A 26837-nucleotide genomic window follows, 5' to 3' on the forward strand; every position below is an offset into this window, starting at 1 on the left:
TTTCTTTCCTCCTTTCTTTCTTTCTTTCTTTCTTTCTTCCTTGCTTCCTTCCCTTCTTTCTTTCTTTCTTTCTTTTTTTCTTTCTTTCTTTCTTTCTCTCTCTCCCTCTCTCTCTTTCTTTCTTTTTCTTTCTTTCTTTTTTTTTTGTCACACGGCATGTGAGATCTTAGTTCCCTGACCAGAGATGGAACCCATGCCCCCCGCACTGGAAGCACGGAGTCTTAACCACTGGACCACCAGGGAGATCCCAGGGGTGTGTGTATAGTTTTGAATTAGAGTTTTCTCCGGATCTATGCCCAGGAGTGGAATTGCGGGACCCTATGGCAGCTGTATCTGTTGCTGCACGTCTCACATCAACCACCTGCACTCCAATCCTTGCTCTCAACGTCATCTTTGGGGAACCCAACCTGCGACAGGGACGTTGACAAGAAGAAATGGCTCAGGGAAAAGCTACCTGCACAGGGAGGAGATAGAGGCCATCGCCCCTGGGGTGCGGCGGGGAGAGTGGGCACAGAGATTTGTCATTTCACCCCCGATGCTCATCTCAGCCCTCCTGGCTGCCCCACTCTAGGTCACCTCGGGATACAGAGGTGACCCGGTTAGAGTCCCTGCCTGTGCAGGAATCTGGGGGCACCAGCGGGTCTGAATAATATTAGTGCAGGGTCTCCCCCGCGGCACTGGGGTTATTCGGGGCGGGCCATCCTCTGCTGAGGGCCCCTCCTGGGCACTGTGTGGGGTTTAGCAGCAGCCCTGGCCGCACCCATTTGATTCCAGGGGCCCCTCCCCCCCAGTTGTGACAACCACAGATTTTCCCCACACATCACGGAAGAACTGGGTGAGGCGGCGGAGGCAGGATGGCCCTGGGCGAGGACAGCTGTGTTGAAGCAACCAGCCTGGCCCAGGGCAAGGTCTGCCCCAATCCCGTCAGCGCCTGCATTTAGACCTGCCCCTTTCCTCTCCCACCTCCTCTGCCCTGCAGTGGTCTCCGAGACATCATCGCCATGTAATAAATCACACCTTCTCAGTTGACTGTTTGCTGCCCTCGCTAGAACGTGAGCTCTTTGAGGACAGGGATGCTGTTATGTCCCCAGCACCTAGAAGAGTGTCTGCTGTGTAGTAGATGCTTCATAAATACTTGCTGAATAAAGGAGTTGAATAAAGGGATGAGTGGATGAATGAATGAAGGTTACAATGGAAGGAGGGGGGAGATTCCCTTTCTGGCTCTCGGGGGTTGGGAGATCAAGTGAAAGATCCGTCCTAAATAGGCTGACCAGCCTTCTGGGGTTCCCCGGGACTGAGGGTTTCCCCAGAGTTCCAGCGCTCAAACCTGAGCGGTCCTGGGCAAACTGGGGGCGGGTGTTGGTCACCCTATCTAAACACAGTAACAATTCCAGCTGCAATAGCAATGGCCAATGACCTCTACGGTCTTATTGAGCATGCACAGTTCTTTACCTGGCAGGGAAGGAAGGGTGGGCCGGGATTGGAATTCTGGTGATCCAGGGCGGGTGAGGGCACACCCCGGGCTTGTGTAGGGGAGTCCAGGAAGGTTCTGGAGGAAGTGACAGTGACACAGGGGGGAGGGAGGAGTCTACGGAAGAACGTCCCACATGACAACGTGTGCCAATGGCCCTGGGCCCAAGGTCACACCTGACCAGGGCTTGCCTTTTTTTTTTTTTTTCTAATTTACTTTTTCCCACATGGATATGCAATTGTCCTAATGCCATTTATTGAAAACTCCTTAATTTCCCCACTTTCTGTCATATCAAGTTCTCATCTGTTTCTGGACCTTTATTCTATACCATAGAGCTATACGTCCCATCCTTGCACCACTAGGGCTGTTTCATCACTATAACTTTATTTTTTATTCATTTATTTTTCTTGGCCATGCCGTGCGGCATGTGGGATCTTATTTCCCTGACCAGGGATCGAACCCGCGCCCCCTGCCAGTGGAAGCTCGGAGTCTTAATCACTGGACCTCCAGGGAAGTCCCCAGGGTTTGCTTTGACATCCATCGAATGGTGGCAGGTGGGCACGGGGAGCAGCTGTCTGTGAGCCATCCTGTGTAGAAATGCAGGCTGGAGGGGAGGACAGATGGAGCGGGAGGGGAAGAAGCGGAGGAGGGAGGGAGGGCGGGCGAGAGACAGACAGAGCATGAAAGCTGAAAATAGCTCCTAGTGCCGGGAGCCTTGGAGCCAGAGCCTGGGAGCCAGGGTGACTGGCTCTCCTCCCTGGTGTGTGTGTGTCGCGGGGGGTGGCTCTGGGCTTCTCAGGCTGGGAATGGGGTGCACAGAGCAGGGACGGAGCAGGGACCCTTCTCTCTGGGACCTCGTGGGCCATCCTCAGCTCACAAAGCTGAGCCACTCCTGGCCCTACGAGTGGGGGGGCTTATCCTCCCTGTCCCCTGGATCACACCCCCTCACACACAACTTCCCCGTGTGTGTTCCCAGCAACCAAGAGAATCTGTTTTTAAAAGATTTGGGGGAGGGAGGTAAACATACAAACAAGAGCAGAATGGATACTTTTTCAGAATGTGAATGGCTCTGTGTAAGCCCACCCCCAGGGTAACCACAGTCCTGACCTCTAACACCCTTGACGAGTCAGCCTTGGTCTGGGCTTGCGGACCCACGGAAGCTTCCTCATCCCCTCCTTCAGATCCCGTCTCTCCCTTGGCGTCTTTGTGAGAAGCACCCGGGGAAGTGGGACTGCTAGGCTGTACTGCTGCTAGAACTCCACCTGGGCTCCACCAGGCTCCAGCCCCCCACCCTGTGCACCTCTCTGACCCTGAGGCACCTCAACTGGTAGGAGCCGCATCACCTTCCCTCCTGGGACTTGTGACACTTAAGGGAGACACCGCAAGGACAAGCCTTTGGCTCCCTGGCTGGCAAAGAGCAGGTGCTCAATTGTCATAAGTGTCCGTATCAGTGAGGGTTCTCCAGACAAACAGAATCCATAGGGTGTGTGTGTATATATACACACACACGTACATATGTACACGCATACAAAAATATACAGCTGTGTATCTATGCAGTATGCATACACACATATACACATATAGTATATACAATACACACATACATATATACACACATATAAAATGCATAGTTTGTATATCTACAGTATGTATACACACATATACACATAACATATACAATACACACATACATAGACACTATACATACACACATACAAAATGCATCGTTTGTATGTATACAGTATGTACACATACGTATAACATATGCAATATACACACCTAGGTACATATATATCATACATATATACACACATACAAAGATATTTAGGTGTGTATATAGACAGTATACATACATACACATATAATATATGCAATACGTACACGTACATACATATAGACACACATATACACCTACATATAAAAGCATATAGCGTAAAAATATATATGTACTGTATATATAAATTCATCGTATGTATACGTACATATATCATATATATAAGATATATACATATATACAATGTATACACACACATACACACCTATATGTAAATATGCACATGTACATACACATATAAATACATACGCAAGTGTGTATATAATAGTATATACATATAACACCTAGAAACATATACACATACAGGTATACAACATATATACACACCTATATATAAATACACACTGTATACATACATACAGTGTACATAAACTGTATATCTACACACACCCATATATCAATATATGGGTGTGTGTATATATACAGCATGTTCACATTTATAAAATGTATACTATATATATGCACATACATACATGTATACAATAGATACACACAAATATATAGGCTTGTATGTATACTGTATATAGTACTTACACATATACTACAAACGCACGCACATATAAACATATGTGTATACATATATATAATATGTATGCACACATATACAAATTAATAGGCTTGTATATATTCAGTATTTTTACATATATAGTTTTGTTTTAAGGAGTTGACTCATGTGACCGTGAGGCAGGCAAGTCAGGGCAGGACTCTGGGCTGGAGACACAGGGAAGAGCTGATGTCCCAAGGCCATTGGAGGAACAGTTCCCTCTTTCTACGGAACCTCATTTTTCTCTCCAGTCCTTCAACTGAGGGACGAGGCCCACCCACGCCGCGGCATTGACGATCTCCTTTCCCCAAAGTGGACCAATTTCAGTGTTCATCTCTCCTGAAAAATACCTTCCTGGCCACATCTGGAATAATGTTTGTGGTTGCCGGGGCCCCACGCAGTGCGCACATGAGATTAACCACCCCCGTGGCGATGATGACACTTTATTTTCTCCCTTGACCATTGTCACTACTATTCCAATTAAAATGGCAGCGCCATGAGGGCAGGGCATTTCCTTTTTTGCCAGTACTGAGCGTCCAGGGTCTGGTGCCTAGCATAGGCTAAATACAGGGCATTTTTGTGAACAGAAGCCGGGATTCCGGCTGTCATATTTAATGAGGAATTATAGTCTTATTATTGGGTGTGTGTGTGTGTGTGTGTGTGTGTGTGTGTGTGTCACGGTACGTCAAGGGCGGGAGTCGAACCCGCCACCCCAAGCCCCGAGGGGGTCTCCCCGGGTCCCGACTTCGGGCCGGTGCGGGTGGCCGGGGGCAGCCGAAGACGTGCGTGCGTGCGTGCGTGCGTGCGTACGTACGTGGAGCGGGCGAGTCCACGGGGCGGGCGGCGCGCGCGCCGCGAGTGAGTGGTTCAGCCCGGCCCCGGCTCAGTGTGCTCGCCTCACGCCGGCCCGAGTTGGCGGCAGCGCTGGAGGTCCCGGGCCTGTGACCACAAAGAGGGAGCCGGGGGCCAGACGGGAGCGCGGCGGCGGCGGCGGCGGCGGCGGCGGCGGCGGCGGCGGCTGAGGTCCAGGCCAGGCCCCCTCCCCTCAGCCTCCCGCCCGCCCGCCCGCCTGCCCGCCCCGCCCCCGCCGGCGGGCGTCCCGCCCCTCCCCCCAACCGCCAGACTAGCCTGGTGCGGGGGCCGCGCGCGAAGACATGGGGGAGAAGTTGGAGCTGAGGCTGGAGTCGTCCGTGGGGGCCGAGCCCGCCGTCTACCCGTGGCCGCTGCCGGTCTACGTGAGTGCCACCCGTCCCCTCTTCCCGGACCCCCGCCCCTCTTCCCCCACGGCGCGCGCTGAGCCCACCGAGAAACGGAGCGACTCGAGTCGCCAGACCCTCTTTGGAGCCCCCCTTCCCGCCCCGCCGTGGTTCTCCGCGGCCGTGTCCAGCCCCCGCGCGCAGGGTGGGCAGAGGGGAGCCGGGGCCGGCCGGGGGCGCGGACTCGGCCGCGGGGACCCCGCGCTTCCGAGGGGCGCCCGAGCCGGGCTGCCGTTGGCTCTGTAGGGCTGGGGACCCCGGTCCCCCCGGGCCTGGACTGCCGGCGGGCTTGCCCTTCCGTACTTTATGATCTGACATGTAGGGTTGCTTTTTCCTGGTAGTTTATTCTTAGCGCTGTCAACGTGCTTAGCTTTTTTAGTTTTGAGGACACCCTTTCCTTCCTCTCTCCAGTTTTTTGTGTTTTTGTTTTGTTTTGTTTTAGTTAGGCATTTTGTCCCTCTGATCTTGAGTGGGTGGGCTGGCTGGACCCTTGGAGAGGAGGCGTTGTCTCCCCTAATTTGAGTGGGTGGGCTGGCAGGGCCCTTGGAACGGAGGCATTGTGTCCTGTAATTTGAGTGGGTGGGCTGGCTGGACCCTTGGAGAGGAGGCATCCTGTCCCCTGATCTTGAGTGGCCTTTGGAAAATGACACGCCGAACGGAAATTTACACAGGCGTCCGGTGATTCCAGAAATGCAGGGTGTCCGGGCAGGTGGGCGCCCGGCCTCTCGTCCCCCGTGGCGGCGTGGTGCGCGTGTTGTTGTCTCAGGGTTTACGCTTGGGCCCTGCAGCCCACCTTCGGGAGGGAGAGCGCAGCGGGCGCCTTGGGCCGGCGCCTTTGGGGCGCCCTTTCGTGCGCTCGGCTTGCGGGGGACCGGCCTCCAGGGGAGCCGGCGGGGAAGCCCGCGCGACCCGCCCCTCGCGCGGGCTCCGTGTGTCTCAGTTTGTGGAAACTGTGTCGCGGCCGGGTGCGGGTCGGGACGCTGGGACCGCCTGGGAGCCGTTGTTGACTCCGGTCCCCGGTTCTCCGCAGTTCTCCGAGGTCGGAGGGTTTCCAGCCCGCCACCGCGCGCTGGCGCCTTCTATTTTTGCTCTTCCTGTGCCCAGAGGCGCGGCTGAGTTGTGCACCCATCCCTCACTCTCCGTGTCCCTCTTCCTTTATTGTCTGGTTACTCGCTGGTACTTTCCTCCCTCCCATTTTATCAGTATCTGTGAGTTTTATTAACATGCCGTTTACTCCCTCTTTTAAATTAAGAATGAAGGAAACTGTGAAATGGTACTTTTATCTTTAATGGCTGATGCTGTAAAAGTGACAGTTGCAATGCAAGCATCTTTCCCTAACTTGACTCCTGTCATGCATCTCAGTAGTGTCTCTGTGACAGGACTTGAAATGATAGCACCCACATCTCTTGCAGCTCGTTCACACTGAAGGGATATAATCATCGGTTTGCTATCACAGCCACTTGCCCAGCTCAGACTGTGATGTCACAAACCAGAGATGATTCTCCCTCAGCAGGAAGAAGCCGGAGAGATGAATCTCCATGATGGACCATCAGCCTTATTCAAATGTGGTCACTTCATGAAGAAAAAGTAACCATAATAAAGATCAAAGATACCGGCTAGTTGAAATACCCTGTTGAATTAAGCTTGAAAAACTTTTCCATGATACTGGAATGAAGGAAATTCTTTCAAAATTCTAAGGAAAAATTTGAGAGTTATAATAATGCAGATATCAGTAAATATTTATGGAATTAAAAATATTATGTAGCGCTGGTCCCTTTAAATGTTAACACTTAGAAATAACTTATAGGTATGTTTCTTATTTTCTATGCAAAATTATGTGGCTTGCTATTTCAGACAAAGATGACATATCAATCTGAAAAGAGTCAGCAAAGACACAAAATGGATGTACTTTCTCTTGACCTATACACCTACTTTTTATGTTCTCATGGTTTAAATAAAAAGTACAGCTTTTGGATTATTTAAAAAGAGCAGAAGCTAAAAATACAGTACTAAATATCATTGCAAGGATTTGGTAGCCAAAACATTTGCTCCATTTCTAGGAAAGAATCCATGAAGACAAAATTATATTACTTTTATAATATAATACTTTTTATATCATGTGCGCATGAAAAACATTCTAAATTACAGAAACAATTAGACAGTCATTGAGTACTCCCCAAGATGTTCAAAATCTCTTTAGTTGTTAAATCTATCAACACACAACACAAAAACTCTCATAAATAAACCACATCTTCAGGTATCCAACCAAATCTTCTAGCATAAAATTCCTTATCCGTTTGTACCCATGAGATGCTAAAGTTGAAGCAGTTTTCAACTTGAATCATTGATAAATGATGTGTTAAAAATTAGCTAATGTCTTTATTCTTTACTTTTCCACTTAAAATGAAGAAGAAACTGTAGATTGGGCTAATTTGGAATAAATTGCTATAGAGTTTTTTTTGGAAAGCTGTTATTTAAATCTCAATAATCATTATTCAGAATGGGTTATTATAGAGAAATAGCTTGATTTAGATAGGAAAGAGAAATGAAGGTTCACTGGGACTGATGCTAACCAGGGCTAAAGGGGAGGTGGGTTTGCTCATCCATTGTCTTTAGAAGATAAATCATAGAAGCAAAGTCCCTAACCTGGTGGGACCTGGGTCTCTTTGTACATTACAATGAGTAAATAAAATCCAGAAGACTTGAGGAATGTAATTTTACACCCCCTTCAGTTCTATTTATTGGAAGCAAATTGTTTGAGTATAATATTGTTAATCTCTTCTTTTTGCCTGAGTTAAACAATTCTTTGAGCTGAAATAGTTTTGTAACTTAAAAAATATATGCCTATTTTCAAAGCATGTCAGGTTACAAAATATAATGAGGAAAAAGATGAATTCTTAAGGGTTCAGGTACATGTCAGTACAGTTAAAAAATACTTTTAGTGAGGGCTGGTATACAAAGTATTTTGAAATTTTTAAATAAACATTTTTCTCTGCAACAAATTGATACACTACAGTATTAGTGCTTGTATTTGAATTGCTGCTTTCCTTTACTGGAAAATGACGGGTGAATTTCTGTAATGAATTCCGACTTATGACATTTAAGGTTATTTATAGACTGTCTTGAAAAGAGTGATGGGATCATGTAATTTACTCTATTAATTAGAAGTTGAAAAAAGGAAAGAATTCAGTGAAATGGAAGAATTTCAAATTTGACTTATCAGGCAAGTACTGACTAATTACTTTAGATAAATTTCCCTATATTATCGGAAGATAATCTCCTATATCATCTCTTACCACCATCAGAAAACCACCCCCCAAAAGGGGGACCTCGTTCATATTGAAAATAACTTCTTAACGTGCAGGCATTACAGTAGGGCATTCTAGACACTGGGGGAGGGAAAAACCATTGTATTTTTTTCTGACATTCATGTTCAACTTATTTCCAAAGTTCTTTAAAGTGTGGCATTCTTACAGGTAGACAATGTTGCTGAACAAGCGTTTGTTTCTTCCCTTTTCTTCCCCCAGGCTCAAAGATTTGGAAAGAGATAGTTAACAGAAAAGGTAAGGTAACCTCCACCTTAACAAAATATATGATCAAATGTGACCATTTGACAGATACTATGTAGTTCATAAAAACAAAATTAAGTGGAATTGGCTCTCTTTTCCCTAAAGTTGAGGATAACGTGGATGTTTCTGTCTAGTGTGCTGTACTAATAGGCTATTATGGGTTAGCTTTTGGTAACTCATCGAGTTTCCCAGTCTGGGTTCCGTACCATCAAGTCTGGATTATAACTTGTCCTGGTCACACTGTTTTTGCAAATCAGTTTTGTTCTAGTACTCTATCATGTGTCTGTTTCACCTCTAATCTTTCCATTTGTCACCACTCTGGAGATGGTGTGATATGATCTTAACGGAAACATCAGGAACATGTCTTGTGAATATTTAGTTTTCTTTTTGGCCGACTCAGCATTGCCTGCCATTCAGTCATTGTTATGTGACCAGGCAGTGTAACTATTTGTGTATTAGTCCATTGGTTCCTACCTTGGGAATGTGGAGACTTGTAAACCTCTGTCCTTCCCTTAGGAATGCATGAAGGAGAAATGGAATCTCTTGCATGAATTTCTGCAGACAGAAATAAAGAATCAGTTATGTGACTTGAAAACCAAACTACATAGAGAAGAATTATCAGAGGTAAGTCGTCAGCATCCCGGCGGCTAGAAAACGTTTCCTCCCATGTAACTTGTCTGTGACCAGGGAGGCAGAATAATCCCACCTCTCCCTGTTCCCTGATGGTTATGAAGGAAGCGCATGTGTTTCCTTATTCTCTCATGGCCCCTTGTTTACATTCACTGCTACTTAAATGATCCTTTCCTGCTGTAGGAGGGCTACCTGGCTCAAGTCAGATCCCTTTTAAATAAAGATTTGTCCTTGGAGAACAGAGCTCATGCTTTCAGTTGGGAAGTGAACGGCTGTCTAGAAAACGGGAGCCAGACAAGTGGTGAGGAGCGCAGAGTGGAAATAGCAGAGAAAAACAAGTCCCCCAAACCTGTTTCCAAACTTTGCATGCCCAGGAGAAGCAAGTCCGATGGAGAAACAAACTGTAAGAGCGCTTGACTCGTTTGACCTCGTTGGAATCTGGTACCACCTAAGGGGAGGACAGACTTGGCGCCATAGGGTCTGTCTGTTCCCCCCACACACAACCCCTCCACCAGCAGTACTTGTTTTTTGTGTATCCTTTTTTTTGGTGGGGGGATGGCTGTGTTGCTCGGCTTGTACGATCTTAGTTCTCCAACCAGGGATCGAACCCCGGCCCTTGGCAGTGAGAGTGCCGAGTCTTAACCACTGGACCGCCGTGGAATTCCCTCTTGTGTATACGTCTAACTAGCTTAGATATATACTTTAAATTTTTGTCTTCAACCAAGTTATAGAGCATTAGATCCCCAAATGCGGTTGAATTTATGAGGTATAAGATAACAGGAGCTGCTGATATCTATGACTTGTAAGTTACATGCCTGTTTAAGCTAAGCATTTATTCTTAGACTCCTTCCCCACTTGTAGTCAGAGTAACTCTTCTGGAATTTTTAAAAAAAGAGCATGGGACTTGAGCGCAGGTCAGGTGCTTGGCCACTTCATCTTTTGACGAAATAAACGGAGGCTCTGTTTCCTTGTGCGTCTCAGGGTTGGGCCCCTCATACAAGAGCTTGTGTTAAAATGGCCCAGCAGACTGGCAGGTGCTAATTTGAGGAGTTTATCAAGATGGTGGTTGCTTAGAATAAGAAGAGAAGGTTACTTAATCCTCAGAACCTGGTCTCTGCACCAGCTTGGTAATGCTGAAGAACTGTACCTTGGCTGTGAACTCTTTATTCATAGTGGCTTTTTTGTTTCTTTTTCTTTAAGCAGCTGAAGTCTCATCTAGCCCCAGGATTAGAAGGCAAACTACCAGGCAGACCACCATCACATCTCATTTCACAAGGAGGTCAGTATATAATGAATGGACAGCCCCCATTTTAGGGGCCAACGGTTTTTGGTAAAACACATATAAATTCGTAGGATGTAACTTAGTAATTCTGACTTCCACATTGCTTCGGTTTTCCTTTTGATATTCTGTTATCAGACATTCGTGAACAGCATTTCTGAAGATCTCATCCGTTTTTACTCTTCACATAGGAAACTTCAAATGTACATACACAGAATTACCAAGGATAGTAAAATGAACCCCTGTGTACCTATCACCCAGTGTCAACAGTTAACATCTCCTGGCTGTGGTTTCATCTATACCCCCATATGCTCCAAGTGAAAATTATTCCAAATGGATTACAGCTCCATACACACCCATCTCCTCCCAGCTGGGTTACTTTGAAGCAAATCGGACATGTCATCTTATCCACACATACTATATTTCTAGATGACAAGGTCTCTTTCTCTGACAAGTTTTTTATTCATATTTTGCCATAATGGCTAACATCTAGCAAACAGTCTTTTGAAGAAGACAAAACAGGCCTTATAAAGTGTAACAGTTCCTTACTAACAAATATATAGCAGTGTTCATTCTTCCCCTTGTGTAACAGAGTTTGGTTGATTTGCTCCTTAAGCCTTTCGAGTGATAGATTCCTTATCTTCTTGCCATTGATTTAAAGAAAATAGGTCTTTTTTTCTAATAGCTTCTAGGTCTGGCCGACTGCATCGTTTTGGTGGTTAGTGTGTTCCCTTGCCTCCAGTTTTCTGTAAACTGGTAGTTAGGTCTAGAGTCTTGATCAGATTCCAGCTTTATTTTGTGAGACTTCATTGACGGCATGGGGCTGTCCATCAGAGGCATGTAATGTCTCTTCGGTGATTCTAGCAGCCATTGATCAAAGTCTAGATCCATTATTTCTTAAGGTTTGCAAAATGGTGGTATTCTAAACCTGTCATCCAAAGAAACATTAAGCTCGAAGCTTCTTTTAATGTCCTGGCAAAAAGGGCTTCTCAGAGGGAAGAGGGGACCATGCCCTGAATCTTTCCAAAGAGAGGGTACTCTTGGTAGGGAGGAATATGAGTTGTTTCGTGCCCACTGGAGGTCTAGGGTCTGGTGAGCTAACAGTTGGCTTTACTGTGTGTGTGTGTGACAGGCCTGCCAAACGGAAACCTGAGGAAGACCCTGAAAAAGCAAAATCGGATGATTCTGTCGATGAAGAAGAAAAAGACCAGGTAGGGCTCGCATTTAAGTTTCTTAACTCTGCCTTTTTTTGGTACACTTGCTGGTAATTGTGAATTTATACTTGGTCTGTCTATGGACCGTAAGTGACTGAGAGGGTGTTAGAACACACCCCTGGACCCAGGGCAGTACGAAGTGTATTATGGTTCGCCCCGAGGACTCAGCAGGCCCGTAACTTTGGTCTGTTCTCTCCTGTCTACCTTCCTACGTCTCCAGCTGTCAAGATTTGACAGTCGAACCAGCAGGTGTGATGTGTTCAAAGCATTTGCTTCTGATGTCAGATAAGCTCCTTTCCCACATCGAATTTCTCTATAAAAGCAGAATTGTCGTGTTATTATGTGTATTGTAATAATGCTGCTTAGACTTTTTAGGTTAGAAAACTGGTGGCTTGCCAAAGACCTCCAATATAGAAAATGTCAGTCTCTAGCACTGTCTCATGTGACTTGAGCGGCAAACCTAGGTACTACCAGATGGTCACACGCTCTCTATTTCATTCCTGCCACAGGATTAGCTGTGTAAGTCGGGAAGTCTGTAGGTTTACAGGTGGGTAGTAAATGCCCTGTTACCTGCTAAAGATGAGTATCCGTGGTTTGCTCTAAGGCAGGGTTTCTCAACCAAGGCATTGACTTTTGGGGCCAGATAAACCTTTGCTGTGGTGTGTGAGTCCTGTGCATCGTAGAGTGCTTAGCAAGGTCCCGACCTCTTACTCACTAGGTGCCCGTAACATTCCCTCTCTCTCCTCCCAGTTGTGACAGCCAAAATCACCTTCAGGCTTCCCCAGATGTCCCCTGGGGGGCACAGTTGCACTCAGTGAGAAGCAGTGGACTCAAGGCTACCAATATCTTTGAGGTAGACTTGACGTCCTGTTGTGAAAGACATACTCATTCTCCTGTTTTTATTTTGGAAATTAGATGCCACTGTTCATGATCGTTATTCAGATGTCTGTAATTAAGCTTCGTCAGACTACCCACTCACAGGTGGGACACTGAGACAGAGGGAAACAGCTTGTCCAAGTCACATGGCCACATCCCTTGCCTCCTAAGAAAACGTGTCACAAGTGAAAGCAAGCTGGCTCTTGTAATATTGACAAGTCTTTTTCTTTAAACAAATGTGCCAGTTTTAGAGTTGTTCTTTGCCCTCTAACCTTTTGGAGGGCTTACATAGCCTTCAAGCTTCTAAAGAAACGAACTGGGGCACTCTTTCCCAAGCAGGAAGCAGTTTCACTGGCAGTGTGTGAGAGGCCTTGGGGACTTGGAGGATGAACACTTGTCGAAACAGGGTGTATCCCGATATGCTAGAGTAAGGCTCAGCGCACCACACCGGTGTTATCAGGTGGTGTTGGTCAAAGAAGTAGTACTACAGAGAGAATCTTACTTTAGTCAATTTCAAGTTTTGAGATCTCACTATGTTTTTTAAAACAGGTATTAAATACATGCATTTGGTAAAACAGTACAAAAGGCTGTTTGGTACATAGCAGCCAAAGAAAAACAACGTGGCTATTCCGTGCTGAGCTATGCTGTGAGCATTATCAAATAAATACTGGATTCTGAGGCCTTTGTTCAGGAACAAAAAAGAATATAAAATATCTCATTACCACAACTAAGGAGCTGGCCTGTGGCAACTAAGACCCGGCACAATTAACTAACTAACTAACTGACTATTTCTTTTTTTTTTTTTTTTCTTTATGACAAAAGACTTAAAAATGACCACGGTTAAAGATTTGATGAAAGTTCATAATAATGCAGTTGACAAGAAAATTAGTTATTTCTGAGATATACATTTTAAAGTAATAACTAGGATTATTACATATAACATTATACCAGAACATATAAGATTTTTAGAAATTTCATGTAATGTCTGAAACATTTATATTAACATATTTCCATACATATTTCCATACACATACAAATATAAGATTTTTAGAAATTTCATGTAATGTCTGAAACATTTATATTAACATATTTCCATACACATAACCCAATGAAAGTTTAGTATTAGTTGTTTTGTTTGTTTTTTTATACTGCAGGTTCTTATTAGGCATCAATTTTATACACATCAGTGTATACATGTCAATCCCAATCGCCCAATTCAGCACACCACCATCCCCACCCCACAGCAGTTTTCCCCCCTTGGTGTCCATATGTCCATTCTCTACATCTGTGTCTCAACTTCTGCCCTGCAAACTGGCTCATCTGTACCATTTTTCTAGGTTCCACATACATGCATTAATATACGATATTTGTTTTTCTCTTTCTGACTTACTTCACTCTGTATGACAGTCTCTAGATCCATCCACGTCTCAACAAATGACTCAATTTCGTTCCTTTTTATGGCTGAGTAATATTCCACTGTATATATGTACCACAACTTCTTTATCCATTCGTCTGTTGATGGGCATTTAGGTTGCTTCCATGACCTGGCTATTGTAAATAGTGCTGCAGTGAACATTCGGGTGCATGTGTCTTTTTGAATTACGGTTTTCTCTGGGTATATGCCCAGTAGTGGGATTGCTGGGTCATATGGTAATTCTATTTTTAGTTTTTTAAGGAACCTCCATATTGTTCTCCATAGTGGCTGTATCAATTTACATTCCCACCAACAGTGCAAGAGGGTTCCCTTTTCTCCACACCCTCTCCAGCATTTGTTGTTTGTAGATTTTCTGATGATGCCCATTCTAACAGGAGTGAGGTGATACCTCATTGTAGTTTTGATTTGCATTTCTCTAATAATTAGTGATGTTGAGCATCTTTTCATGTGCTTCGTGGCCGTCTGTATGTCTTCTTTGGAGAAATGTCTATTTAGGTCTTCTGCCCATTTTTGGATTGGGGTGTTTGTTTCTTTAATATTGAGCTGAATGAGCTGTTTATATATTTTGGAGATTAATCCTTTGTCCGTTGATTCATTTGCAAATATTTTCTCCCATTCTGAGGGTTGTCTTTTCGTCTTGTTTATGGTTTCCTTTGCTGTGCAAAAGCTTTGAAGTTTCATTAGGTCCCACTTGTTTATTTTTGTTTTTATTTCCATTACTCTAGGAGGTGGATCAAAAAAGATCTTGCTGTGATTTATGTCAAAGAGTGTTCTTCCTATGTTTTCCTCTAAGAGTTTTATAGTGTCCACTCTTATATTTAGGTCTCTAATCCATTTTGAGTTTATTTTTGTGTATGGTGTTAGGGAGTATTCTAATTTCATTCTTTTACATGTAGCTGTCCAGTTTTCCCAGCACCACTTATTGAAGAGACTGTCTTTTCTCCATTGTATATCTTTGCCTCCTTTGTCATAGATTAGTTGACCATAGGTGCGTGGGTTAATCTCTGGGCTTTCTATCTTGTTCCATTGATCTATGTTTCTGTTTTTGTGCCAGTACCATATTGTCTTGATTACTGTAGCTTTGTAGTATAGTCTGAAGTCAGGGAGTCTGATTCCTCCAGCTCCATTTTTTTCCCTCAAGACTGCTTTGGCTATTCGGGGTCTTTTGTGTCTCCATACAAATTTTAAGATGATTTGTTCTAGCTCCGTAAAAAATGCCATTGGTAATTTGATAGGGATTGCATTGAATCTGTAGATTGCTTTGGGTAGTATACTCATTTTCACAATGTTGATTCTTCCAATCCAAGAACATGGTATATCTCTCCATCTGTTGGTATCATCCTTAATTTCTTTCATCAGTGTCTTATAGTTTTCTGCATACAGGTCTTTTGTCTCCCTAGGTAGGTTTATTCCTAGGTATTTTATTCTTTTTGTTGCAATGGTAAATGGGAGTGTTTCCTTAATTTCTCTTTCAGATTTTTCATCATTAGTGTATAGGAATGCAAGAGATTTCTGCGCATTAATTTTGTATCCTGCAACTTTACCATATTCATTGATTAGCTCTAGCAGTTTTCTGGTGGCAGTTTTAGGATTCTCTTTGTATAGTATCATGTCATCCGCAAACAGTGACAGTTTTACTTCTTCTTTTCCAATTTGTATTCCTTTTATTTCTTTTTCTTCTCTGATTGCCGTGGCTAGGACTTCCAGAACTATGTTGAATAATAGTGGTGAGAGTGGACATCCTTGTCTCGTTCCTGATCTTAGAGGAAATGCTTTCAGTTTTTCACCATTGAGAATGATGTTTGCTGTGGGTTTGTCATATATGGCCTTTATTATGTTGAGGTAGGTTCCCTCTACGCCCACTTTCTGGAGAGTTTTTTTATCAGAAATGGGTGTTGAATTTTGTCAAAAGCTTTTTCTGCATCTATTGAGATGATCATATGGTTTTTATTCTTCAATTTGGTAATATGGTGTATCACATTGATTGATTTGCGTATGTTGAGGAATCCTTGCATCCCTGGGATAAATCCCACTTGATCGTGGTGTATGATCCTTTTAATGTGTTGTCGGATTCTGTTTGCTAGTATTTTGTTGAGGATTTTTGCATCTATATTCATCAGTGATATTGGTCTGTAATTTTCTTTTTTTGTAGTGTCTTTGTCTGGTTTTGGTATCAGGGTGATGGTGGCCTCATAGAATGAGTTTGGGAGTGTTCTTTCCTCTGCAATTTTTTGGAAGAGTTTGAGAAGGATGGGTGTTAGCTCTTCTCTAAATGTTTGATAGAATTCACCTGTGAAGCCATCTGGTCCTGGACTTTTGTTTGTTGGAAGATTTTTAATCACAGTTTCAATTTCATTACTTGTGATTGGTCTGTTCATATTTTCTGTTTCTTCCTGGTTCAGTCTTGGAAGGTTATACCTTTCTAAGAATTTGTCCATTTCTTCCAGGTTGTCCATTTTATTGGCATAAAGTTGCCTGTAGTAGTCTCTTAGGATGCTTTGTATTTCTGCGGTGTCTGTTGTAACTTCTCCTTTCTCATTTCTGATTTTATTGATTTGAGTCCTCTCCCTCTTTTTCTTGATGAGTCTGGCTAATGGCTTATCAATTTTGTTTATCTTCTCAAAGAACCAACTTTTAGTTTTATTGATCTTTGCTATTGTTTTCATTGTTTCTATTTCATTTATTTCTGCTCTGATCTTTATGATTTCTTTCCTTCTGCTAACTTTGGGTTTTGTTTGTTCTTCTTTCTCTAGTTTCTTTAGGTGTAAGGTTAGATTGTTTACTTGAGATTTTTCTTGTTTCTTTAGGTAGGCTTGTATAGCTATAAACTTCCCTCTTAGAACTGCTTTTGCTGCATCCCATAGGTTTTGGGTCGTCGTGTTTTCATTGTCATTTGTCTCTAGGTATTTTTTTATTTCCTCTTTGATTTCTTCAGTGATCTCTTGGTTATTTAGTAACGTATTGTTTAGCCTCCATGTGTTTGTCTTCTTTACGTTTTTTTTTCCCTGTAATTCATTTCTAATCTCATAGCGTTGTGGTCAGAAAAGATGCTTGATATGATTTCAATTTTCTTAAATTTACTGAGGCTTGATTTGTGACCCAAGATGTGATCTATCCTGGAGAATGTTCCGTGCGCACTTGAGAAGAACGTGTAATCTGCTGTTTTTGGATGGAATGTCCTATATATATCAATTAAATCTATCTGGTCTATTGTGTCATTTAAAGCTTCTGTTTCCTTATTTATTTTCGTTTTGGATGATCTGTCCATTGGTGTAAGTGAGGTGTTAAAGTCCCCCACTATTACTGTGTTACTGTTGATTTCCTCTTTTATAGCTGTTAGCAGTTGCCTTATGTATTGAGGTGCTCCTATGTTGGGTGCATATATATTTATAATTGTTATATCTTCTTCTTGGATTGATCCCTGGATCATTATGTAGTGTCCTTCCTTGTCTCTTGTAACATTCTTTATTTTAAAGTCTATTTTATCTGATATGAGTATAGCTCCTCCAGCTTTCTTTTGATTTCCATTTGCATGGAATATCTTTTTCCATCCCCTTACTTTCAGTCTGTATGTGTCCCTAGGTCTAAAGTGGGTCTCTTGTAGACAGCATATATATGGGTCTTGTTTTTCTATCCATTCAGCCAGTCTATGTCTTTTGGTTGGGGCATTTAATCCATTCACGTTTAAGGTAATTATCGATATGTATGTTCCTATGACCATTTTCTTAATTGTTTTGGGTTTGTTTTTGTAGGTCCTTTTCTTCTCTTGTGTTTCCCACTTAGAGAAGTTCCTTTAGCATTTGTTGTAGAGCTGGTTTGGTGGTGCTGAATTCTCGTAGCTTTTGCTTGTCTGTAAAGCTTTTGATTTCTCCATCAAATCTAAATGAGATCCTTGCTGGGTAGAGTAATCTTGGTTGTAGGTTCTTCCCTTTCAGCACTTTAAGTATATCATGCCACTCCCTTCTGGCTTGCAGAGTTTCTGCTGAGAAATCAGCTGTTAACCTTATGGGAGTTCCCTTGTATGTTATTTGTCGTTTTTCCCTTGCTGCTTTCAATAATTTTTCTTTGTCTTTAATTTTCGCCACTTTGATTACTATGTGTCTCGGCGTGTTTCTCCTTGGGTTTATTCTGTATGGGACTCTCTGCGCTTCCTGGACTTGGGTGGCTATTTCCTTTCCCATGTTAGGGAAGTTTTCGACTATAATCTCTTCAAATATTTTCTCTGGTCCTTTCTCTCTCTCTTCTCCTTCTGGGACCCCTATAATGCGAATGTTGTTGCGTTTAATGTTGTCCCAGAGGTCTCTTAGGCTGTCTTCATTTCTTTTCATTCTCTTTTCTTTAGTCTGTTCCGCAGCAGTGAATTCCACCATTCTGTCTTCCAGGTCACTTATCCGTTCTTCTGCCTCAGTTATTCTGCTATTGATTCCTTCTAGTGTAGTTTTCATTTCAGTTATTGTATTGGTCATCTCTGTTTGTTTGTTCTTTAATTCTTCTAGGTCTTTGTTAATCATTTCTTGCATCTTCTCAATCTTTGCCTCCATTCTTATTCTGAAGTCCTGGATCATCTTCACTATCATTATTCTGATTTCTTTTTCTGGAAGGTTGCCTATCTCCACTTCATTTAGTTGTTTTTCTGGGGTTTTTTCTTCTTCCTTCATCTGGTACATAGCCCTCTGCCTTTTCATCTTCTCTATCTTTCTGTAACTGTGGTTTTTGGTCCACAGGCTGCAGGATTGTAGTTTCTCTTGCTTCTGCTGTCTGCCCTCTGGTGGTTGAGGCTATCTAAGAGGCTTGATGGGAGGCTCTGGTCCTGACTATTTCTTAAAATCTCATTGATAGGTATTTAATATGATTTTTAAAAATTTATTTATTTATTTAATTTATTTATTTTTGGCTGCGTTGGGTCTTCCTTGCTGCGTGTGTGCTTTCTCCAGTTGCGGTGAGCGGGGGCTACTCTTCGTTGCGGTGCGTGGGCTTCTCATTGCGGTGGCTTCTCTTGTTACGGAGCACGGGCTCTAGGCGCGCGGGCTTCAGTAGTTGGGGCACGAGGACTCAGTAGTTGTGGCTTTTGGGCTCTAGAGCGCAGGCTCAGTAGTTGTGGCGCACGGGCTTCATTGCTCCGCGGCGTGTGGGAACTTCCCGGACCAGGGCTTGAACCCTTGACCCCTGCATTGGCAGGCGGATTCTTAACCACTGCGCCAGCAGGGAAGCCCAGGCTCCAGCCTTTTTAAAAATGTGTTCCTTCCACCTTCGTGGAGCAGGCGTAGGGGATGGGGAGGAGTGAGAACCCGATTGGCAGGGGTCCGGTCGCAACCCCGGAAGGGGACGGGGGACGATCTAAGAGGTGGCACCGGGCCACAGTCGACCCCCAGTGACAGCTAACAGCTGCAGTGCTGCCCCTTCCTGCCCCAGGACCTGAGCTCAGGTCCCGGGGCGGCTGGAGAAACGCACTGTTTTTGGTGAGATGCTCTTACTTACTGTGTGGAGCTGCTCCGGCGACCACGCCCCGCAGGGCCCTGTGCCCGTCCTCCCTGCCCCCTGCCCAGGGCTCGGAGAACAGCAGTCTCTGTGGGGCAACCTGCTTCCAAGTCCTTCAGTGACCACGGAGGACTGGGAACGGGCTGGGCTACCGGGGAGCCTGGGCACCCAACCCCTGAGCTCAGCCCTGGGGGCTCCCGTGAGGGCAGGGGCTGGGGGCTGCGGGCGGTGAGCGGAGGGGCCTCCAGCCGACATCAGCCTGGGCCCTGGACCCGGGGAAAGGCCTCACCCTCTCAGTCCTGACCTGCCGCTCAGGAACCCTGTGGCCCACCAGCCCGAGGCCTGTGTCGCCCGCCACGGACTGCCCGGCGCACGGCTGGGGTGCCAACGCCACACCTGGATTTTGCACGGGGACCATCTGGGGGCTCGGTGCACAGGAAGACGAGCGGCCCCCAGGCCCCGACACGCCCCTTCCATATCCATCGAGAGGTGCCTGATGGAAGGCCGGCTGTGCTCCTTTTCAAGCCCCAGGGAATTCACACGAACAGCCCTCCCGGCCACGGGGTGCCTGCCCACCGGCTCTGGGCCTGCGACCAGCCCAGAACACAGAAGGCACCGAAGTGGGTGCAGGGAGCTGAGCCGGGGCTGCAGAAGGGCAGACACCACAGCCTGGTCCACAACCGACTGCCCTAGGGCGGGTGAGAACGGGCGGGCAGGCTGAGGGGAGGGCAGAGCGTGGCACGGCCTGCCCGCCTGGGCCACGGGGAGAAGGTCGGGGCGCCGCCCGCGCGCTCGCTCCGCTGCCTGGCGTCCTTTGTGGGGGCGAAGGGCCGGAGGCAGGGCTCCCGAGGAGCTCAAAGGCCCGGGAAGGACACACGGGACGGTCCAGAGCCACCCTACCGCTCCAGTGGTGCAGCACCCTCTCTGAATTCCTACTGCCACCAAAACACATCCCTAAGGCCTTTGGGAAGAATCGCTAGGACCCAGGAAGGCAGCCCCCTGCTGTGGTCCAGACTTCAGCAGCTGCCGATGATCAGAGGGAGCCAGCCGGCCGGCCTTGAGCAGGAGGACAGGACACGGGGACAGGGACAGCCACAGCCGGGCTTCCCACAGCTGTGCCCACCGCCAGAACCAGCTCCAGCCAATCACAGCCCCCGAGATGCCAAACAGTGACGGGCGAGAGGCTGGCAGGAAACTGACACCCCCTCACTGGAGAGCCTGCCCGGCCGGGGTGCGGGGCACCATCCCCGTCTGCACTCACCCCACAGCTCAGCCATCTCCCAGTGACCCAGACGCGTCACCACGGCCCCAGGGCTGATCCCCGACCAAGGTCAGAACTCCCCCCGGTGTGACGGCCCCCATGCCACTCCTGTGGTGGAAGGGACGGCAGGCAGAGACCAGGAGTAGAGTCTTTTTATTAACGGCTGCGTTTTCAAAGAACCGTTTTGTTACCAGGAAAGCTCCCCAGGAAGGGATTGCATTAGTGCAACAAGGGGGAGCCTTGATGCCAGGCTCTCCAGACACTTCCAGGTGGAGACTTTTGGCCTAGGCCGGCCACCGGGGACTCAGGGGCTGGGAGGACACGCGGCCCCTCCCCCGCCCCGACGGGGCGCTAAGGCACCCGGTCCGCCTGGGTGGGCAAAACCCCGTGCCTTCAGCAGGCCGGCGGCTTGCAGCCCTCAACCTGCAGCCCTTTGCTCAGGAGGAAGGCGTCCTGCGTGGGGTCACAACCCAGGAAGAGCTTCACCATGCCCTTGGCATCCTCGGAGCCCCCTGGCCTCAGAATGCAGCTTCTGTAGTCCATGGCAACCTGACGAGAGGGGGTGGGGCTGCAGGAGGGTGGAGCACCCCCTTCACTGAGGGTGTGGGTGTGGCCACCTCTGCTGTGACTCAACAAAGGGCAGGGGAGCAGGGGAGCAGGGGGTCCAGGGCAGGGCCCTCAGAGCCTGGCAGGCCCAGGCGGGCGGCACAAGCATCTAGGCCCAGGCCAAGGACCTCCGTGCAGACCGGCCTCTCACCTTGCCACTCAGGACGCCCTCCCGCTTGAAACGTGTGTGGAACGTGTCCGCGGAGTACACCTCGCTGCACAGGTAGCCATAGGACTGGGCGTCGTAGCTTCCTGCCAGGTGGCCGAAGGTCGCAAGCAGGTGGGTCCCTGGGACACACGCGGAGAAGCTCCTGCCCGGCCCCCTGGCCGCTCCGTGCCCCTTCCCCAGAGAGGGGGCCTCAAAGCAGCCCTGTCTGAGTCCCCTGCCACTAGAGGGAGTATTGGCCCAACACTTCTAGAAAACGGGGACCTGGCGGGCAACTCAGTGGAGGGACACCAATAAATTTTTGCCGACTTTCTGCTGAAGCTCACGAGGGTTCACCCCTAAGCCTCTTACAAGGTCAGCTGCCCGAGGCTCTGAGGGATGAGTCAGGGCTCACCTTCCAGCACGGGGAGAGCACGGGTTCAAGCGCTCACGAGGGAGTGAACTGCGTCTCCGCACCGACACGCACGGGCAAACCTCGTCAACGCGTTCCGTCCGGGATATGAAGCCCTCTCCTGCCTCTTCCAGGCTCTCCAGAAAGCACGTGCAGATACGCCCACCCCACCCTCGGACTCCGCGGGCCACAGCTGGAGGGACCAGGCCAGGAACCGAGGCAGGAAGAGGCCAGAGGTCAGCGGGCCTCGGCCAGAGCCCGTCAGTCGGTCCCCCTTCACACACCACCAGAGGATCCTCTTGACCTGGGCAGTAGCCGCCAAGCGACCGCTAAGGTGGGCCCGGTGTGCACTTGGCTACCTGGCGTGGCTGGGACCCCGAGGACCTCCTGGCAGAGGCGGGCATTCTCCTGGGCCGGGTCCGCGGGCGTCTGCGTGTGCAGGGCCTTGTCCACCTTGGCCAGGACGATCTGGCGCAGGTTGAAGAGGCCTGGAGGGCGGGAGGAAGGAGACGGGGGGCTGGCACTGTGTGCAGGCCGCGCTTTCCAGCCGGGCGGTCCGGGAGCCCCTTTCCTTTCCCTCGGCCCGACCGCACCGGGGTTGGCCAGCTGGGACTTGATGAGTTGGCCAGCAGCTCCAGGGGACGGCGCTGCCCGTGCCCCACCGAGACTGGCAGCAACGCCAGGGCTTCACAGGGCGCGGCGCTCCCGGCCCCAGAGCCTTCCCTCTGGTTCTCATCACCGGCTGTCGCCAGAGTCGCAGGTAACGTGCCTTTCTTGTCGTTTGTCTTTTTTCCGGCCCTCAGCCACGCAAAGGTGTGAAGCCCTGACACTCGCTGCCACGTGGATACACCCTGAGAACACGATGCTCAGCGAGAGACATCAAACACAGAAGGACACACAGGGTGTGACCCCATTGAGGGGAAACATCCAGAACAGGTAGATCCACAGAGTCAGAGTGGGTTCCTGGTTGTCAGGGACAGGGGAGGGGAGGGAATGATAACTAAAGGCGTGAGGGACACTTTTGGGGTGAGGGAAATGTTCCAAAACAGGGCAGTAGTGACGGCTGCACAGCTCAGTAAAGTGTCCACACATTCTCCGGTGCAGCCTGTGAGAGCATCGCTCTCAGGACGAAGGGCTGACCGCAGGAAGACTGAACGAGCACTGGGTCCTGGGCCCAGACGCTTAGCTGGGGACACCCCCCACCCCCCGGTGGGGAAGTCCCTGGGACTTGCTGAGCCTCCACCGAGACTGGCAGCAGCCCCAGGGCCTCACAGGGCGCGGCGCTCCTGGCCCCAGAGCCTACCCTCTGGTTCTCATCACCGGCTGTCACCAGAGTCGCAGGCAACGTGCCTTTCTTGTCGTTTGTCTTTTTTCCGGCCCTCAGCCACGCAAAGGTGTGAAGCCCTGACACTCGCTGCCACGTGGATACACCCTGAGAACACGATGCTCAGCGAGAGACATCAAACACAGAAGGACACACAGGGTGTGACCCCACTGAGGGGAAACTTCCAGAACAGGTAGATCCACAGAGTCAGAGTGGGTTCCTGGTTGTTAGGGGCGGGGGGGGGGAGGGAATGATAACTAAGGGCGTGACGGACATTTTTGGGGTGAGGGAAATGTTCCAAAACAGGGCAGTAGTGACGGCTGCACAGCTCAGTAAAGTGTCCCCACGCGCTCCGGTGCAGCCTGTGAGAGCATCGCTCTCAGGACGAAGGGCTGACCGCAGGAAGACTGAACGAGCACTGGGTCCTGGGCCCAGACGCTCAGCTGGGGACCCCCCCCCCCCGTGGGGAAGTCCCTGGGACTTGCTGAGCCTCCACCGAGACTGGCAGCAGCCCCAGGGCCTCACAGGGCGTGGCGCTCCCGGCCCCAGAGCCTACCCTCTGGTTCTCATCACCGCCTGTCACCAGACTTGCATGCAACGTTCCTTTCTTTTCTTTTGTCTTTTTAAAGGCAACTCTTGAATACACGTATTTAACATGCAGGGAACCAGTCTTGACTCCTTGATCTGCGGCTTCCAGCCTCCAGAGTCTCGAGGACATCCACTTCCGTTTTTTTACACGCCCTGTGCGTGGGGTTTGATGATGGAAACTGACACCGAGGGCGTCACCACGTGCGGGGTGACATCAGCGGAAGAATCCCGTGGCGAGGGCCTGCCTGAGAACCACGGGAGAGCCCGGGCCCTCCCCGCCCCCTGCCTGCAACCCCGCGCCCGCACCCACCTGGGAGCGGAGCTGGTGCGTCGCTTGCCAGAACTCATGGAAGTAGGTCTCCAGCTCATCATGCTGCAACAGGGAGGGCGGGTTGGGCGTAGGCTTGGTGAAGTTGGCCACCATGGCCACGATGGCAATCTGGCGCCTCCCATCCTGCTGCAGGCAGCCCGGCTGCAGGCCAAAGCAGGCCATGTGCCCGGACTTCCCTTCCCTGGGGAGGGACGCGGGTGAGGCCCCGCTTCCACAGAGGAGCCCTGGCCCACGGCCGACAGGTTCCCCCACGCATGCACCGAGGGTAGAGGTCCAGGTAGAACTTGCCGATGGATGACCTTGTCCGCGGCCGCGTCCCGGACCATGTAGAGCCTCACGTCTTCGTGACACACGTTGGCACCCTCCTCCAGGTCGAAGGTCAGCCCCAGCAGCTCCTGGGAGATGCCCAGCCGCCCGCGCGTGACCACCTGCATGGGGAAGGACTCATTGAGCAGGTACCGGTCCACGTGGTAGCGCGTCTCCTCCCCCTGGTTCGTGTAGTAGCACAGGTCCTAGACGTTGATGGGCCCGTCAAAGTGCAGGCCCCACCTCTGGCACTTGGCCTTCTTTAGGTCCAGGATCACGGCCGCTCCTGCTCCCCGAGGGGCTTCAGCTTCTGGGCCAGCTCATCTGCGGGCGGAGGGGAGAGGTTCGGCTATGTCCCTGTGGCAGCCTCCCAGCCGCCACCCACCCCACGCCCCTCGAGGTAGAATGAAGGGTTGGGGAAGGCGACCCCCAAGGGCTGACACAGTGGGGTCTCAGGCAGCACCACGTCCAGTCAAGGTCCGCCTGACCCCTGTCCCCACTGGGACTCGGGGAGGCGGGGTTACCTAGGAAAGTGGCCACCACCTGGCTGGTCTTGGCCATGTTCATCTCCAGCACGGAGTCGGCACGCGTGCTGAACCCCAGCAGGCGGGACTTCTGAGCCTGCAGCCTTACCAGCTCCCCGAGGATCGCGCAGTTCTCCTGGAACCCAGAGACGGCCAGCGCTGGGGACCGTGGGCCACGCCCTCCCCACGGGCCCCGGGCCAGGTCTCTGAGGGCGGGCAGGGCTCTCAGGCCACTGGCGGGCACAGCCAATCCCCCTCCCTCCTCCTCCTGGCCCGGATTTCTAGACACTTTGGTGCTGTCCTAACACGTGGTCTTTATGAACACAGGTCCTTTTGGAACCAGAAACGGCGTGAACCGTGATGAGCTCTAAGGCCAAGGGCAGGAAGAAATGTGACCAGGCTCTCCAGGAGCCACCCAGGGGCCTCGCCGGGCTCAACAATACAGACTCGGCTGCCGTGCAGACAGCAGGTCATCCCCACGGCGCCCGAACACCCAGCCCCCTGGACGGCGAGACGCCTGTTGCTGCCGGTGGCCCGGGGCTGGCTGGTGAGGCCCGGCCCCAGGCGTACGCCACCTTCTCTGGGGCCACCTCTCCGGCTCTGCGGTGGGGTTCTCCTGGGAGCCCCCAGTCACCACAGGACCAACGTGGCCTGTCTGCAGCCCAGGAAGGTGGGGACACAGGACTGTCCCCCACGCCCCCCACATCACCCACGAGGCCGAGCAAGCACCAGTGGTGTCTGCGGGGAAGATGAAGGGCTCATGCACAGCCCCCATCTACTGAAGATGCTGAACGGGAGAAGCACAGACTGCAGCCACACGCGGTATGGACCAAACGCAAGTGTCCTTGCAGGAACCGATGTCTGAATGTCAAGGCCGTACCCGGGCCACAGTGAGAAGGCCCAGACCCCACGCAAGGCACAGAGAGGAGATGGGGGGAACATCTGCGAAGCTGAGCTCATGGGGCATCACCCCAGAAGGAGAGGGAGAGGAGGAGGGAGAGGGAGAGAGAGGGAGGTGCAGACGTCTCTCCCTTCCCTGGGGGTTCTCTAGTGCAGCCAAGGCTGAAAAGCACTGCATTTCGGGAGATGGGTCCTCGTGGAAAAGTTAAATAGTAGCTCATGGCATTATCGACACATATTAAAAAGGCCCCAAATCTTGGGGAGTCAGGGAGGGGAGCTGGCGGCTGCCTCGTAAAGGAGGAGAGATTGGGCGTCAGAGGAGGTGCCTGTGCAGCCCGCCGCCGCCGCCCAGGGCCCCGCAGACTTCATCTCCCAGCTGTGGTCCCGGGCTGGAAGGCAGCGGGGAGGTCAAGCCGTCCAAGCATCAACGTTGACTTCAGGGCTGATCTAAAAGGCGCCTGGTGTTTGTTGAAGCAGAAGAAAGAGAAAGCAGTGGGGAGAGGAGGGGAGGGGGAGGGAGCCCCCATCAGCCCTTCTCCCTCTCTCCCTCTCTGTCTCCCTCTCTCCCTCTCTGTCTCCCTCTCTCCCTCCTTCCCTCCCTCCCTCTACCTCCCTGCTTCTCACTCTCACTCTCCCTCCATCTCTCCCTCTGCCTCTCTCCCTCTCCCTCTTTCCCTCTCCCTCTCTCCCTGTCCCCCTTTCCCTGTCCCTGTTTCCCTGTTCCGCTCTTCCGATACCTCATTCCCTCTCCCTCTCTCTCTCTCTCCCTCTCTCCCTCTCTCCCTCTCTCCCTCTCTCCCTCCCTCTCTCCCTCTCCTGCTCCCTCTCCCTCTCCCTCTCCCTCTCCCTCCACC

The 26837-nt window shown here is 49.4% G+C and overlaps 1 protein-coding gene, 1 long non-coding RNA gene and 1 pseudogene across 4 annotated transcripts in view; all 3 read left to right on the top strand.

The window, feature by feature from the left end:
- Positions 1–9497: 9497 nt before the first annotated feature.
- On the top strand, positions 9498–22313 carry LOC309621493. 2 transcript variants are annotated; one of them, XR_014240056.1, is made up of 4 exons: positions 9498–9707; positions 10505–10583; positions 11716–11794; positions 22145–22313. It is a non-coding gene; the product is annotated as an uncharacterized lncRNA (long non-coding RNA). The 2 variants fall into 2 exon arrangements; XR_014240057.1 differs by having other exon boundaries at positions 10508–10583.
- A 936-nt stretch (positions 22314–23249) lies between these two features.
- LOC309621492 (uncharacterized protein) lies at positions 23250–26725 on the top strand. Its single transcript, XM_082408938.1, has 4 exons — positions 23250–23527; positions 23964–24274; positions 24625–24708; positions 25411–26725. Exons 2-4 carry the CDS (start codon positions 23990–23992, stop codon positions 25435–25437), a joined length of 396 nt encoding a protein of 131 aa, XP_082265064.1. The 5' UTR covers positions 23250–23527; positions 23964–23989; the 3' UTR covers positions 25438–26725.
- The window catches only part of LOC309621494 (serine/arginine-rich splicing factor 3 pseudogene), a 34542-nt pseudogene continuing 33645 nt past the window's right edge, over positions 25941–26837 (top strand). Inside the window, exon 1 of the transcript in view lies at positions 25941–25973. The product of the transcript in view is annotated as a serine/arginine-rich splicing factor 3 pseudogene (transcript). The remainder of the gene's footprint in view (positions 25974–26837) is intronic.

The sequence above is a fragment of the Balaenoptera borealis genome, assembly GCF_965194805.1.
Source record: "Balaenoptera borealis genome assembly, contig: HAP1_SCAFFOLD_508, whole genome shotgun sequence".
In the NCBI taxonomy this organism is placed as follows: Eukaryota; Metazoa; Chordata; class Mammalia; order Artiodactyla; family Balaenopteridae; genus Balaenoptera; species Balaenoptera borealis.

Coding starts and splice junctions, on each gene's coding strand:
- LOC309621492 (XM_082408938.1), top strand. CDS start 23,990: ATGCAGGGAACCAGTCTTGACTCCTTGATCTGCGGCTTCCAGCCTCCA. Junction 24,275..24,624: donor GCTTGCCAGAACTCATGGAA/GTAGGTCTCCAG, acceptor ACCCTCCTCCAG/GTCGAAGGTCAGCCCCAGCA. Junction 24,709..25,410: donor GGGAAGGACTCATTGAGCAG/GTACCGGTCCAC, acceptor TTATGAACACAG/GTCCTTTTGGAACCAGAAAC.